This window comes from Tachysurus fulvidraco, chromosome 19 (genome assembly GCF_022655615.1).
Source record: "Tachysurus fulvidraco isolate hzauxx_2018 chromosome 19, HZAU_PFXX_2.0, whole genome shotgun sequence".
In the NCBI taxonomy this organism is placed as follows: domain Eukaryota; kingdom Metazoa; phylum Chordata; class Actinopteri; order Siluriformes; family Bagridae; genus Tachysurus; species Tachysurus fulvidraco.
In genome coordinates, this window is record NC_062536.1 from 7,305,130 (window position 1) to 7,317,521 (window position 12,392).

The 12,392-nt window shown below is 39.6% G+C and overlaps 1 protein-coding gene across 1 annotated transcript in view; it reads right to left on the bottom strand.

Annotated features, from left to right (window-relative positions):
- The window catches only part of metap2a (methionyl aminopeptidase 2a), an 11,559-nt gene extending 5,046 nt beyond the window's left edge, over positions 1–6,513 (bottom strand). Inside the window, exons 1-6 of the mRNA XM_027153953.2 lie at positions 6,315–6,513; positions 3,931–4,035; positions 3,729–3,794; positions 1,594–1,696; positions 780–941; positions 43–224 (exon numbers count right to left, since the gene is read on the bottom strand). Of these exons, the coding sequence (XP_027009754.1) occupies positions 43–224; positions 780–941; positions 1,594–1,696; positions 3,729–3,794; positions 3,931–4,035; positions 6,315–6,453 (757 nt within the window). The 5' untranslated portion in view covers positions 6,454–6,513. The remainder of the gene's footprint in view (positions 1–42; positions 225–779; positions 942–1,593; positions 1,697–3,728; positions 3,795–3,930; positions 4,036–6,314) is intronic.
- Between the last annotated feature and the right edge of the window lie 5,879 nt (positions 6,514–12,392).

Consider the following 12,392-nt stretch of genomic DNA (forward strand, 5'->3'; position numbering starts at 1 on the left):
TTTAAAGAGTTCACCTCATTTGAGCTCTGAGTGTGTTTGTACCATTGATGTGGGTGCCAAAGTCAATCTTGCACACGTCGTCATACTTCAGCACAGTGGGGTCTCCAGCGTTGGGTGTGTAATGAGCAGCGCAGTTGTTGAGAGAGCAGCCGGTGGGAAAAGCCAAACCTGCTTTCAGTCCATTCTCCTTAATCAGCCTCCTACTGCACTCCTCTAGACGCTCACTGGGAGAGAGAGAGAGAGAGAGAGAGAGAGAGAGAGAGAGAGAGAGAGAGAGAGAGAGAGAGAGAGAGAGAGAGAGAGAGAGAGAGAGAGAGAGAGAGAGAGAGAGAGAGAGAGAGAGAGAAAAAATGAGAACTAAACTCAAATTCAAATGTACTTATAAAATGCACAGACCTAACACACCACTATAAAAGGCCTATAAAAGCAAAGCCTTAAGAAGATATGCCATAAGATGGATTTTAAACATGTTCTCAGAGGTCAAGGAACTAATAAACCGGTACTCCGTTCTGCAAAACTGGTGCAGCGATCTCCTTTATCGTTTAAGCATGACTGAGAAATATCACTGGTTATTAGATTTAAGATGGATCTAGATCTCCGGGAACTGAACTCAATGTTTATTTTAGCACAGATTAAGAGCATAAGACTGAGGCTGATGAACATGGTGTTTTCCCAGGATGCCACACATATGCAATTATATCTCTTATTGTCTCTATATACACATTGCAGATGTCATTAGTTTATTTAGTTAAGAATGAAGGATTGTGATTGGTTCTCACCAGATGTCGATCATGTTCTGGCCTGGTTTGATCCAGCTCTTCATGTACCGCCGTACCTGCCGATGTGCCTCTGCGGCCTGCCGAAAATCATTCCACATGTCTTCCCTGGCTTCGTCTAGGACACGCTTCTCCTCACTGCTCCTTCGCCATGCAGCACTCCGCCTGGACAAACAAACCATTCTCATATATACACCAACACTGATACACTCATACATACATTTCTCAGATGGATGGATAGATGGATGGATGGATGGATAGATGGATGGATGGATGGATGGATGGATGGATGGATGGATAGCTTAATCGACATATAGATAGATAGATAGATAGATAGATAGATAGATAGATAGATAGATAGACAGACAGACAGACAGACAGACAGACAGACAGACAGACAGACAGATAGATAGATAGATAGATAGATAGATAGATAGATAGATAGATAGATAGATAGATAGATAGATAGATAGATAGATATTTTATTGATCCTGGAGGAAAATTAAGTAGCATTGAGCTGAAAGCAAAACGCTCTTCAAAGCTGTTTGGTCAAAATGTCACAATCAATACAAAGTGGTGGGTTTCTTCAGCACTCAAGCAGGAAAATAAGGGACAAGACCAGGTTTGCACCAGGACTACCTTAAATAGTACAAGAGTGTGTGAGTGACCTCTGTGTCAGGTGCCTCAGCAATATAATACAAGATAATATTACACACTGCACAGGGTAATGTGAGGGAGAGCACATTTCAGCTAGGACAAGGTGATCCGAGGAGAGAGAAGGAGAGAAGGGGAACGACAACACACACTGGTCTCTTACCCATCTTGTGAGGAAGGATATTCACACTCCTCTCCAACAGGAAACACTCCGTTTGGGTAAAGCTCACATATCGGCACAGAAGGAGGATCAGTTTGTGTTTTAGCTGCAGAAAGACAGTAACCGATGTTACATTAGATAAAGGTCGAGGTATAGATACATAGCCGGGCTGCACGATATGGTTCAAATCAGCATATTGTGTAATATGTAATGTTTAATGAGTGGCCTGCATTACTTTAAGCAAAATATTTTTTTCATCCTAGCAGTGGAACAATATATCCAAATACTTACAGAAAAAATATCTGAAACCTGTGAGATAAGAAGGCTCAAAAGCACATACAGACTATAAGGCCAAAAGTACAGTATGTGTTACCCTGACCATCACACCATTTGTGGTTCTTCCCTAAACTGTTGCCTCAACATTTGAAGCACATAATTGTACAAAATGTCTTTCTGTACTGCAACTTTACTATTTCCTTCCACTGGAACTAAGAGACCCAAGTCTGTAACAATGCCCCTGTACACAAAGCGAGCTCCATGAAGACATGGTTGGTGTTGAAGAGTCCTGACCTCAGCTCTCAATGTGGGTGAGATAATTAGGTGTCCACATATAATATTAAATTATAAATTCTCTGACTCATTAAACCTTGAACTGACTAAGAAAATATTAACTGATGTGCTTTTCTATCTAATGTTCCACGTGAAACCAGAGAGGAAAAAAGTGGAAGGATTATTACGATTTTCTCTCAATCTTTTAGTCGAACTCTGGCAAAGATGATACAGCTTGTCTGAGCTTAGGCTTGGGTGAGCATTTTTGGCCCGACACAGCATTTCAATCACTGTATAGATCCATAGTCAAAGATAAACTGGACTTTTTTAAAAATTAGACATGAATACACTTATTGAAATAAACAAAAACCACTACCACTTTTTACACACAACAAAAAAAAATTGAACATTGAAATATCTCAGATATCATTAAAAAAAACCTTAACATATTGTTAAACGATCCAATCAGAAAACACATTATGCAGAATGACCCTTGTGATACTTGTGAGAATTACTGTGAATGCTTCTACTCAGGGGGGCACGGTGGCTTAGTGGTTAGCAAGTTTGCCTCACACCTCCAGGGTTGGGGGTACGATTCCCGCCTCCGCCTTGTGTGTGCGGAGTTTGCATGTTCTCCCCGTGCCTCGGGGGTTTCCTCCGGGTACTCCGGTTTCCTCCCCCGGTCCAAAGACATGCATGGTAGGTTGATTGGCATCTCTGGAAAATTGGCCGTAGTGTGTGAGTGTGTGAGTGAATGAGAGTGTGTGTGCCCTGTGATGGGTTGGCACTCTGTACAGGGTGTATCCTGCCTTGACGTCCGATGACGCCTGAGATAGTTCGGATAAAGCGGAAAAAAATGAATGAATGGTTCTACTCAGAAACTATGAAGATGGCTTTTGACTATATGCTTTGATAAGTTAAGGACTGCAATTGCCATAAACAGTTTTGCGCTCAGTCTCCATAAGTGAACAGTTGAGAACTCCAACAAGATAAGACTTTTTTTTTTATTACAACTTGCACTTTTTGACAGTTTCTGAAAGGAAATGATTTATAATCGTACTCTAAGGTGTCACCCAGATGAGAATGGTTTCCCTTTTGAGTCTGGTTCCTCTCAAGGTTTTTTCTTCATATCGTTTCAAAGAGTTTCTTTCTTTTCCACTGGCAGCTTGCTAAGTAGGGACATACATTTAAAATGTATATCCTAAATTTACATACTCTGAATTTATATACCTGATTTCTGTAAAGCTTCTTTAAGAAAACATCCATTGTTAAAAGTGGTATACAAATAAAGTCGAGCTGAATTGCAACCTGTCTCAGTTGTAATTCACGGTAGATCCAAAGTATCTGTTGACTGAATAAATATATATGTAAAAATAAATAAGAAGCCATATTGATCAGTGTGTATGGATGCGCCATATTCGAAAGAGAGTGGAGTTTGCACTGCAGGATTTTCCCAGTGGTACAGCATGCTTGGCCCAGTGCCAGTTCACTCTAATGCTCTGCCAGGCATGAACTCATCCACTGGGCCAGGAATAAGAGCAAAATTTTACTCTAGTGTCCAAGAAAGACAGAGAGGGAGAAAAACTCACGGCCACTCTTTTTCTTTGTCTTCTTCTTCTTTTTGTTCCCGGCGGAATTGTCTCCATCCTCTCCGTCTGTAAAATATGTTATCAGACAAGCCAGTATAATGAATGTCGAGGCTGTGACACTGTACTCTTCTGAGTCTGATTATGTGCATGTTTGAGACCGGAGTGAGCATCAGCCTTGATCATCAATGTGTTTGTGTACTACCTTCTTCCCTGTTCTCGTCTCTTTCTCTTTCTTCGAAGCTCTGCTGCTCTAGTGACTTCCTCGTGTCCTCAACAACTCCATCCTCCCCCAGTTCTGCTTGTCCTGCTGCAAAGTCACACACACACACACACACACACACTCACAGGTGAATGAGAAAAAGCAACGGAAGTGCTAATGCCACAGTTTCATCCACAGCTGCATATCTCATCATCTTTACCCATGGAACATTAAGACAACTGATTGAGTGGCTGAAATGGATGTCAGTTTGGAAGGTAGACAGCCCCATTTCACATGAATGAGATGGAGGTCTTGGCAGAGAGCACACAATACACTTCATCATATGTATAACCTTGAGAACACGGCTAACTTTATACACAAGCCTCTGTATACTCTGTGTACTTATATACTATTATAAAGAGTGCAGCAAACTAGAACATTTGCACAGAAATTATAATGGAGAACATATAAATAAATAAAGATCACTACCTTCTGTGAGATGCCATGTAATCAGAAAAGTTGAAACAGCAACTAAAGTTGGCTGAAAAGAGCTTCAGTGCAGTTTTATTATGACACTTGCTAAATCCTGACCTTACTTTCTATTGGACATGTAGTGCATACTCTAGTGTGTAGCCATTATTTAACTTACTCATTCAAGTATTTATAAATACACACTCACTGAGCACTTTTTAGAAACACCTTTACACCTGTACACCACATTCATGCAATTTTCTAATCAGCCATATGGCAATATCATCCAACCCTACACCAATATCATCCAACCCTACACCAATATCATCCAACCCTACACCAATATCATCCAATCCTACACCAATATCATCCAACCCTACACCAATATCATCCAATCCTACACCAATATCATCCAATCCTACACCAATACCATCCAACCCTACACCAATATCATCCAATCCTACACTAATATCATCCAACCTTACACCAATATCATCCAATCTTACACCAATATCATGCAAAGCTACACCAATATCATCCAACCTTACACTAATATCGTCCAATCCTACGGCAATATCATCCAACCCTACACCAATATCGTCCAATCCTACGCCAATATCATCCAATCCTACACCAATATCATCCAATCCTACACCAATATCATCCAATCTTACACCAATATCATCCAATCCTACACCAATATCATCCAACCCTACAGCAATATCATCCAATCCTATGCCAATATCGGCCCATTTTACCTTGCCCTGTATAAACATTGAACAAAGAATTGTTTACAAAGAAAATACTTCTTTTAGTACTTCTTTCATTTGGTTCTCTACTAGACATGTAGTCATTCCTATACACACATACAACATTCTCGCCAATCCTACCTAACATCATTTATTGAAGCAGCTGTAGCACAATTTCAAACAATACAGAGAGTTTTTAGTGTGCAGTACAATTACACTTCTTCTGAGGTCAAATAAAGAGAGAAAGAAACCAGTACACAGCAGGACACTGTAAATCCAGGAATGTCTCGAAACTTCATCTGCACACAAGGCTGAGAATCTTTGTAACAGTGCTCTGTTTCCCAGTTTCTTATCTCCCGGTGCAAGCACTTTTTTTGCATTTTAGCTTTGGCAAGCTAAGTATAAAAGAAAAATAGGATGCTGTCATCATCCCTAATACTAACAAAGAGAAAGGAGACTAAAATCATACATCATTTATGTAAAACATACTTATATGTTTCAGACATTTTTTTTTCAATCTGCATTTTAAAAATGTAGGGTCTCACAGAGATGATATGGGGTTCTTAAAATTATGATTCTTTTAGAATTTACTTCCTTACATAACATTTGTAACATGGTGCAAATAACTAAACAACTAAAAGAGCTTACAAGAACTTCTATGTTTTGTATGAGAGTGGTATTGTATATATGCACCTTTCATTTTAAACTGATGTTTATTATTATTATTATTATTATTATTATTATTATTATTATTATTATTATTATTATTATTATTATCATATTTGAACATAATTCATAATTAAGCTGTGCCAAAACAAAAAATGCTGACATGCAATTTCCAACAAAATCTATAGGTCTACCTCTAGTTATCCACTACTGAACACTACTCAGAGTATTGACAGGAGCTCAGTACTGCACCAGTGGGATTGGCCAAGAGCGGTAAAGCACTTGGACCCTGTCCATAGTGCACTATATGGGGTGTAGAAGCCTGTTATTTCATACAGTGCACTTTTATACATAGTACAGAGAGCCAGTAAGGGTTGTGTCACGTGAGCGCGTGTTAAGTTTGACAGAGTGGTTACTGTACACCCAAAGCTAGAGGTCCTCCATCCATCACTACCCGACTTCCCCACCTCACTGCCAATCCTTCCTACCTTACAGACTCACCCCAAACAGCGCCTTTGTTCTTCTTTCTCTTTTTTTTCTTCTTTTTCTTAGCAGGGTCGGATTCTGTCGCGTTCCCGTTCACCAGCGCATCATCCACGCATCGCTCCACCGGTAACGTCTCTATTCCTGAGTACTGCATGATGGAGAGAGAGAGAGAGAGAGAGAGAGAGAGAGAGAGAGAGAGAGAGAGAGAGAGAGAGAGAGAGAGAGAGAATCTCTGCAACCAGAGCCAGCTTCAAAGAGAAACATCTGGGTATACCACATATGGGCGGAGTTAAACATCGAGTGGGCGTGGCTTGTCACATAGAAACGTTTGAGGTTGGATAGTGTCCCAAACTCCATACAAACAGGTTAAACAGAAGAGAGGCGCATCTTTGGTCATGCGTATGTTCTCTTATTGCACAGAACATGTACTCAGCATTAAAATGAACTTTAGCATATACCCGAAGTGCTAATTGTGCAAATGAACAAAATGCAGATTAATTAATTACATTACATTATGTAAATATACAATATATATAAAATATATTACATGCAAGTATTGTGTGCATTGTATAAACACTACTATATATAATATTACATCGATCAGGCATACTATTATAACCATCTTGCTAAAATTGTGTTGGTCCCACTTTTTGCTGCCAAAAACAGCCCTGACCCAAGGGCTCCACTTGAACCCTGAAGGTGTGCTGTGGTTTCTGGCACCAAGATGTTAGCAGCAGATCCTTTAAGTCCTGTAAGTTGAGAGGCTTCCATGGATCGGGCTTGTTTGTTCAGCACATCCCAGAGATGCTTGACTGGATTGAGATCTGGGGAATTTGGAGGCTAATTCAAGCTTCTCGTTGTGCTCCTCAAACCATTCCTGAACCATGTTTGTGGCAGGTTGCATTATCCTGCTGAAAGAGACCACAGCCATCAGGAGATACCGTTTTCATGAAAGGGTGTACATGCTACAATGCTTAGGTAGGTGGTACGTAGTAACATCCACATGGATAGGAGAGCCCAAGGTTTCCCAGCAGAACATTGCCCAAAGCATCACATTGCCTCCTCCAGCTCTCCTTCTTCCCATAGTGCATCCTGGTGCCATGTGTTCCCCAGGTGAGAAATGCAGATGCACCCGGCCATGCATGTGATAAAAGAAAACGTGATTCACCAGACTGGGCCATCTTCTTAAATTGCACCTTGGTCCAGTTTGATGCTCCCGTGCCCATTGGTGGTGTTTTTGGCAGTGGAAAGAGGTCAATATGGGCACCCTGACTGGTCTGCAGCTATGCAACCCAATACACAACAAACTGTGATGCAGTGTGTATTCTAACACTTTTATATCAGGACCACCAATAACTTCTTTAACAATTTGAGTTAAAGTAGCTTATCTGTTGGATCGGAACACAGCATTCGCTCCTAACATGTATCATTACACCTTGGCTACCCACAACTCTGTCGCCGATTCACCACTGTTCCTTTCTTGGACCACTTTTAATAGATACTGACACTTATTGAGGCACATGGCCTCAGACACCATACATTTTGATGCCAAAACTGAGATAAGGATTACTAAGAGACAACAAAAAATATGCTTTCTTCATGTTTGTAAAAGAGTGCTGAGATATCAAAAATCAAACACGAGCAGGGAAATTAAATCTACATGAGAGATACAAACATTATTATATATCATGCACGTGGTCTGGGAGCTCTGGGAGCTCATAATATTTATTTCACATGCATTTATCAGCAGCTTGGAAGTTTCCATCACACAGGACAATATGAGCATTTTATAGGATCATAAATTATACAAATGTGGACACGTGACTGTCACATCCATATGAAGGTCTTCAATTGTGCAGAATGTCTTTGTATGTTGTAGCTGGAACTTGTGAAGACCCAAACCTATTACAGGAATACAAGGCCCCTGTGCACAAAGCGAGCTCCATGAAGACATGAGATGGGGTGTTAGGCAGAAAGATGTATGTAGTATCTTCAAATCAGACACTTAATTACACACACCTACATTGTCTGTGTACCTCATATGCAGTGTACATTAAGACTCAGCTTACCTTTTTTTACACACTGGCTGAATATATTTTGATTGACAGACGCTTCTGTCAGAAGAGCAGCAATAACACTCAGGTTGGCAAGAACAGTAAAGTAGTTTAAAAGAGTAAAAGTATCTACACTGTAAATGCAAATAAAATCAGTCTACAGTACAGAGCAGTACAAATGGGCAAACAAAGACTCTTCTATGTAAAAAGTTAAATGTTTGTCTTGGGATTTATCGCAAAGCTTCTTAACGTGTCCACCAGGTGGCAACTTTGCCTTGTATTCCTGTCTTCCACTATTGTTTTGCAAAATGTGTGTACTGTACTTACAGCTTTATTACGGCCATGTTAACTAGCATGTAAATTTCAAATTAGGGAATTTTCTGTAAAACTGGAACACTTCCTAGTACCACTTACTATTCTCTACCATTAGGTAGACAGGTTTGATACTCACTCTTAAGCCATAATACCTGAAACTAGCTCAAAATGTTAGTGATATGACAAACTAGGTTTAATACTTGAGTTAAAAATGAATATTCATATGTTCCCTCATGTCTTCTTGTTGTTCTGATGTGCTTTATGTGGTAAGACAAATAAAGTTGTGTGGAAAAAAGTGCTAATAGATTTAAAACATGCTTTAGACAGACAGGTATAGGTTTATTGTCCCATCATTTACTTTAAACCTACATCTGACTGTTTTGACAAGGTACTTAAAAAAACATAGCTTATTAAGACTAGACTAACAGTTTAACAAATAACATCCAACAATACATACACATACAGACGAGCAAATCCATCAAATTTTAATATCAGTCAAAATATTTAAAATAATATTGTGGGCAAACATGCTCATGAGAATAATCCATATAGTGAATCACAAGCACAAAACTATACGCTCTACTTGAAGACTCTTTTATTTACAAATGATAAGGCAAGGTTCCTAATTGAAATAATTAAAAAATGTAACAATAAGACATAGGTGTGAGGACATACACACGCTCCCAGAGCTGCTCGCTCACATGAAGTGTATCCATCATAGTCACAACTGCTTGGGGGAAGTCCAGGAGTACGCATGGAAAAAGTACATAAATTACCAAGCACAAGACCGAGACATGAACATACTCACATCAGAGTAACAGATGCACAGACGCAGGATGATGCATCCACGTCACATTGTCTACATTTTTTTTTTACATTGTATACAATTGAAATCTCTGGAAAAATCTTATAAAACAACCCCAGTGACTCCAGTTCATCCAAGAACAGAGGTTAAGACATGAATTTGTGTTATAGATGATTAAATGGTATTGGAGGTTTATATACAGGAACAATTCATAGAAAATAAACCCAGGTACACATAACAGCTGAGAGAGACTTCAGCAGAGGGGAATAATGCTCTCAAGAGGTAATAAATTACATTATTTTGTTACCTGTAGTATTTAGAGATTATGCACATTATATTCCTGCCAACTGACCATCAACAGCACACAAGCTTTATTAGAACCGTGGATGTGAAGGAAAATGTGATGTGTTGAGAATCAGGGCCGTGCACAGACATTTTGACAGGCAGTGGCCTAAACCAAAAAAAGGGGCACAAAGGGGGTGGTTGCTTGTTAACACAAATTATCCAGTTATTACAAAATGTACAATTAAAAGAGAAGATAGCACACACTCAAATACATTTTAGACTTTATTGTAGATGTTTTGATAGAACATTAAAATTACACATTGCTGATAATAACAGAAACTATTTGCTGTTTTACATTTTTATATTTACCTGTTCCATTTACAGCAACACTTTTTTATTTGGTACCCTGTCCTGAAAGATCTTGATAATACTCTAACCAGGGCTGTTCTTCATACCACCGTCCCTGAAACGAACGTCCTTGTTCATTTTTTGGGAACGGCAGAATTGGAAGACAGGGTCCTACTGAATTTGAAGATTTTGTGAAGGCCACATTGTATGTTATATTGTATTTCTTTACATGAGCGGGATCTGACGGATTTTGTAACTGAAGCAAAAACTCAAAGTCTTCTGGCTTTTTCTTCCTTGTGTACATGGCTGTGGCTGCCTCACTCTCCATTTCTTCCTGTTCTGCGTCTGTCTCTTCCCTCTCTGTCTCATTGTATTGCCTTTCTTTCTCATTCTGAACTTTTTCTATCTCTGGCTCAGTTCCAAGACCTACACTTTTACTCTGTTGAGTTGCTTCTGAGGCAGTTTCATCTTAATATAGAGAATGAATAACAAACCTATTACAATCATATTTTAAATACAATTGTTATGCTTTAGTATTAATTAAATGTATGTTCTTGTAATATTACTCTTACATTCAAATAATTTAATGACTATATTTCTTTTTATCAAACTCTAGCATATTCAGAATCCTTTACTGTCAGCCAGTTTAAAAACACTTACCTGTAAGTGTCTGATTTGGCTGATGCTCAATGGGCTCTCCCTCACTCTGAGCCTGCCTCTGCCTCATCTTCAATGGAGTAATAAGTAATAGGCATTTAATTTCATATTTATGTGTGTTTACAAAGTGTTCTAACAACAGAAAATGTAGTTGTTTGTATTAGATCTGATCGAGAGTACAATCATTTGATTAGACAAACAGCTAATTGTAAGACCGTGAATATGTTGTACAAGTTGTTAGCACTAGTAGAAGACCAAGAGCAAAACATTACCGACATAAATACAAAAAAATTTCGCAGATTCAACCACTGTCTTGCACAGCTGAACTTTCGTGTCGTGTTCAGTCCTAGTTTCAAGAGAGCGCCGCAGACATACTGTGAGTGATGCTGCGCTTGCGGCGTGCGGAGCGAGCTGGAAAACCTGGAGCGGATTAGCGGATTCAGGGGAATGCTTTGAGCAGAGCGGTGGGGGTGGGGAACAGGGGCAGCTCAGTCGATGAGGGCAGAGGGGCAGTGGCTCTGGCCACCCGGCCACCCCCCTGTGCACGGCCCTGTTGAGAATACAGAACAAAATGCTGGATAAGGGAACTGTAATTCCTTAATTAACATTATTTACTAAACATGAACAATTGATCATGGAGGGCACGGTGGCTTAGTGTTTAGCACGTTCGCCTCACACCTCCAGGGTCGGGGCTCGATTCCCACCTCCGCCTTGTGTGTGTGGAGTTTGCATGTTCTCCCCGTGCCTCAGGGGTTTCCTCCGGGTACTCCGGTTTCCTCCCCCGGTCCAAAGACATGCACGGTAGGTCTGGAAAATTGTCCGTAGTGTGTGAGTGTGTGAGTGAATGAGAGTGTGTGTGTTCCCTGCGATGGGTTGGCACTCCATCCAGGGTGTATCCTGCCTTGATACCCGATGACGCCTGAGATAGGCACAGGCTCCCCGTGACCCAAGGTAGTTCGGATAAGCGGTAGAAAATGAGTGAGTGAGTGAGTGAGTGAATAATTCATCACCTTAAGTGTCATGGTAAAGTAATCAACACTCGTCCTGAGTGTCAATCAACAAACGTTTATTCAAATCACGAATAGAAATAAATCCAAGGAAATTAACTTGAAGCCTGAATCCATGATCATAAAAGTCTGTCATGCTCATAGTAAAATAATATTATATCTCATACCACAGCAGTGTTGAATTTTGATCATCTGATGAGTTTCTAGAACAGCTCTGTCCTGTCAGCAAGGACTGGAAGGCATTAGATAAGTATTAGAAATTGATTTGATCTATTATTTACCTTGGTATAAGATTTTTAATGCAACAGATTATTTGTAATTATTTTTCCACCAGAAACCTCAATGCAACAGATCTATTATGCCTATTATTAATTAATTTGATGCTTATTTCTTTCTTTCAGTGTGTAAATGCAAAAATAAACACACACACACACACACACACGACTGATCATTTGATTGAGTCCAACATAACAGAAATACAGGATGGGACAGAAATGACCATAAACCAAGACTTGTCTGTCTCAAGCATGTTTTAAACCTGATGGCCTTTTATTTATTTTCTTTTAGCACAGTTCTTTCGCATTCTCAAATCTAATTCATTTCCTACAACAGAAATATATAG